The 3422-nt window shown below is 40.8% G+C and overlaps 1 protein-coding gene across 1 annotated transcript in view; it reads right to left on the reverse strand.

The window, feature by feature from the left end:
- Positions 1–2684, reverse strand: part of PDHX (pyruvate dehydrogenase complex component X) — a 22748-nt gene extending 20064 nt beyond the window's left edge. Inside the window, exons 1-2 of the mRNA XM_010163509.2 lie at positions 2651–2684; positions 657–740 (exon numbers count right to left, since the gene is read on the reverse strand). Of these exons, the coding sequence (XP_010161811.2) occupies positions 657–740; positions 2651–2684 (118 nt within the window). The remainder of the gene's footprint in view (positions 1–656; positions 741–2650) is intronic.
- Positions 2685–3422: the final 738 nt, after the last annotated feature.

Genomic DNA, 3422 nt, shown 5'->3' on the forward strand with positions numbered 1-3422 from the left:
CATCTTCACTTTTTTAATGCTGTCATTATGTTTATTTTCCAGACTGTCAGAAGAAAAATATCCACAGGAACTAATTATGGTCACAGATGTGCCAATAAACTATATTCAGTTTTGGTCTCATTTCTAAATAGAAAGTACAGCAATAAAAATCCTAAAATAGTTTTCTCTCAAAGTCCAACCATCAATTAAGATTTTAATTTAACTTAATTAAAATAGGTGTGGAACTTTTTAAAAAAAATTTTCTATCATTTTTAATTGCAGACTATCATTTAGATATTAAAAAAGTAAGCGCTGAAGAGCAACTACAAAAATACTGTGTTGTTCATGTTATTTTTGTAACACAGCAAAACAATGAAACAGAGACCCTCTCCAAAGCCAAAGGCACTCAGACTTCCAAAGTTACTGATCAGCATGACAACACTGCGAATTAAAAACAATTTTTTTCAAAAATATAATTAATGTAACCCTTTGGAAGACAACTAAAGGAAAAATGTTTCAAGAATCAGCAATTACAAAGCAAGTATTGTTCAACATATACCAAACATTTTGCTTCAAAGCACTAAGGAACAACCTGAAAGAATGATCCTATTCTTACGGAACAGATTTATATAGCTGAAGAAGTACAACAAACACGGCCATAGAAAACACTGTCTTACCTTCCTTTTTTAACCATTTCACAATGTTTCCTTCTTCCATTGTAGGAGAAAGTGCAGGCATGAGAACTTTAATACCAGGTGTACCTGTAAAACAAGCACATATTATCTGCACTAAATGCTTTTTCCATGTAATTATTTTCTCAGTTAACTGCTTAACACAAATGAAACTAAAAGTGCCTGAACCTGAAGGACAGTTGAACAAAACATTCACTAAGAGCACCAAGGAAAACAAGGCCCTAAGGACAGAACCCACACACTACGCAGAGAACAAGGGCCAACCTGAGTGTGAAGTCATGAATAACACAAAGTATTAAGGACATTAAACTCTGCCTTAAGTAAAAACATGACAGATGAAGACAACTTGAGATACTCAATTCAGCTTTGATTCAATTAATTTTTAATGGAAACTTTGTCCATGACCAAGTCTTAACATATTATTAAAATTAAACAAACCAGTATTTCAAGTACCCCTCAGCTCACCCTGACCCACCAAACAATCTTAGGGTGGATGCAAGTGAAACAGGGCTGTGTAACTTTAGTCCAACAGAAATGTAAACAGGAAAAAATCTGACTTGCTCAGAGCTCCAACTACACAGAAGTCATCACACAAAGAATGAAAAAGCAGCTATAAAATATAAAGGTACACTAGAGAAAAAAAAAACCAAAAACAGTAGCTACCACAAAGCTGCGAATTTATTTTTTTCTTTTTTAATTAGCCCTTCACCCTCAAAATGCCATAAATTTCAAAGCTGAGCCAGCTGATACCCCTGCCTCTTGTGTACCAGGGGCACAGGTACTAAACCAAACCACACTTCCCTTTCTGGGGGCTTTCCACACACAGCCTCGCACATGCAGAGTTCTGCCTGCCAGGGTCTCTCTGAGCAAAACCCTGGTTGAAATGCTGCGCCACAGCCTCTCCAAGACACCAGTGAATGAGACGTGTCCCAAAGCCTTGTCCTCTCATTTCCTGCTTGCTTGGCAGGACAGAAAGTCTGAACATAAGACCTGTCAGATATAAGCAAGGCCAGAGGAGAGAACACACAGACACACACGTGCACACACAACTCAGTCCAGAGAGGCCACAACTGCTGCAATGGTGAGAAACTGCCTGAGAGGTATCGCTGTGTTCCCTGCGGCAGAACCATGATGTGCCACAGAGGACGTGTAACTCCACCCACAGACTCCTCAGGGGTATTCACCCTGGTTTTTCTTCCTAGCTCTGCAGAAGGTCAGCAGTACAACTGTGAATGTATGAGCAGAGTACCAGCCAGGCAGTTCTCTTCTGTTTCAGAGCGCTCATCCATCCTCAGGCTTCTAGTCATGGGCACACAGGTGTGAGCAGAGAGTAAATGTGTAGAACATACCCAGCCAGTCGTTAGAATCCTCTCTGACTCTTAACCAAAGGCTGGATACTTACACCTCAATTACAATCTCTGTCTTAATGCTGAAGTGCAATCTTAACAGCACACCTCGGCAAAGCATGTCATCCCATCCCCCAAAGTTCAAACATTAATAAAAGAAACTGGACCAGAACTTTGGTTGGTCTTTATCAAAATCCACCACAAACACGACATCTTCCTTTCTCCTCTCCTCCTCCTCTTTGCCACAGGCTGTGGAATTCTTTCCAGATGGCAGATTACAGTGTATCTTTTAAATGAATAAAACCCTTCGATCCTAGTACTCCAAACACTGATGATCCATCTCTCTCACAGGTAAACTTTTCCAATGTTTATTTATCCTTTCTGCTAGGAAACTGTATCTACTTCACAGACCAAAATGTCTGATTTCAAGTTTCAGTGATTAGATCTTATGTCTCTGTAAAAAGCTGGCAAGATTTCTCATTACAGAGATCCTTCTCATGGGCAAGTGTCTATATACAGGGATCAGGTAAAGCCTTTTCCTTCCTTTGTCAGGCCAAATAAAAAGATCTGAAAAGCGCAATATATTTAAGCAATGGAACACCACAACCTCCCTGGCCCTGCAACACCACGTACCAGGCCCAGCCAGCTCGCAGGTCAGTCTGCCCATCGACTGAAACCCTAAAACAGAGAGCGCGGCGGCCCCGCACAGCACCCTGCTGTGGGCCACTCTTCTGAGGACAGGGCTCACGCCACAACACTCCTTGGCCTCACAGCACCCCACACCTTTTGGCATTTGGCCGTGTACCAGCGGGGAGTTCTGGCATACAGCCTGTAACACAAGAGATGCTGCCTTGATGAACTTTTAAGGACAGTTATTAGGCCAAATAAACACATCTTTTTAGATACTATTTTGTAGAAGTAGTTTTCCAGCACCTGCCTGATTGTTGAGGCTCGTTCTTGAACTCTTATACCTGAGCCTGTATTCGGTGAGAGAACAGAAACAGACACGTAGAAAGTACATGGTATACAACAGCAATAATCAGCTCTGCTTCATATTCCCTTTTCTCTAACACCCAGCATTAAGGTTTATTATCATTCAGTAGGAAACATCACCACATTTCTCCCAGCTGCTGTATTGCTTAGAACAAGCAGGAACAACTTTAAAAATTTAGAAATTAACTCTTTTTTTTTTTTCCCCTCCCTCATGATCCAGAAGAAAAAGGGCAAGGAGAAAACTAAAAGAATTTTGAGCTGAAAAGCACGTATCACCTAGACTGAGAATGCTTCTCATCCTTACTTCCAAGTCGTAAGAGTTACCATGGTAAAGATCTCAGAGAAGACCAAGACAGAAGTGAAACTCCAATTGACACACAAGGATTTAAGGGAATTAGACATGTCCACCCAT

This window comes from Antrostomus carolinensis, unplaced genomic scaffold (genome assembly GCF_000700745.2).
Source record: "Antrostomus carolinensis isolate BGI_N321 unplaced genomic scaffold, ASM70074v2 scaffold6862, whole genome shotgun sequence".
Lineage (NCBI taxonomy): Eukaryota > Metazoa > Chordata > Aves > Caprimulgiformes > Caprimulgidae > Antrostomus > Antrostomus carolinensis.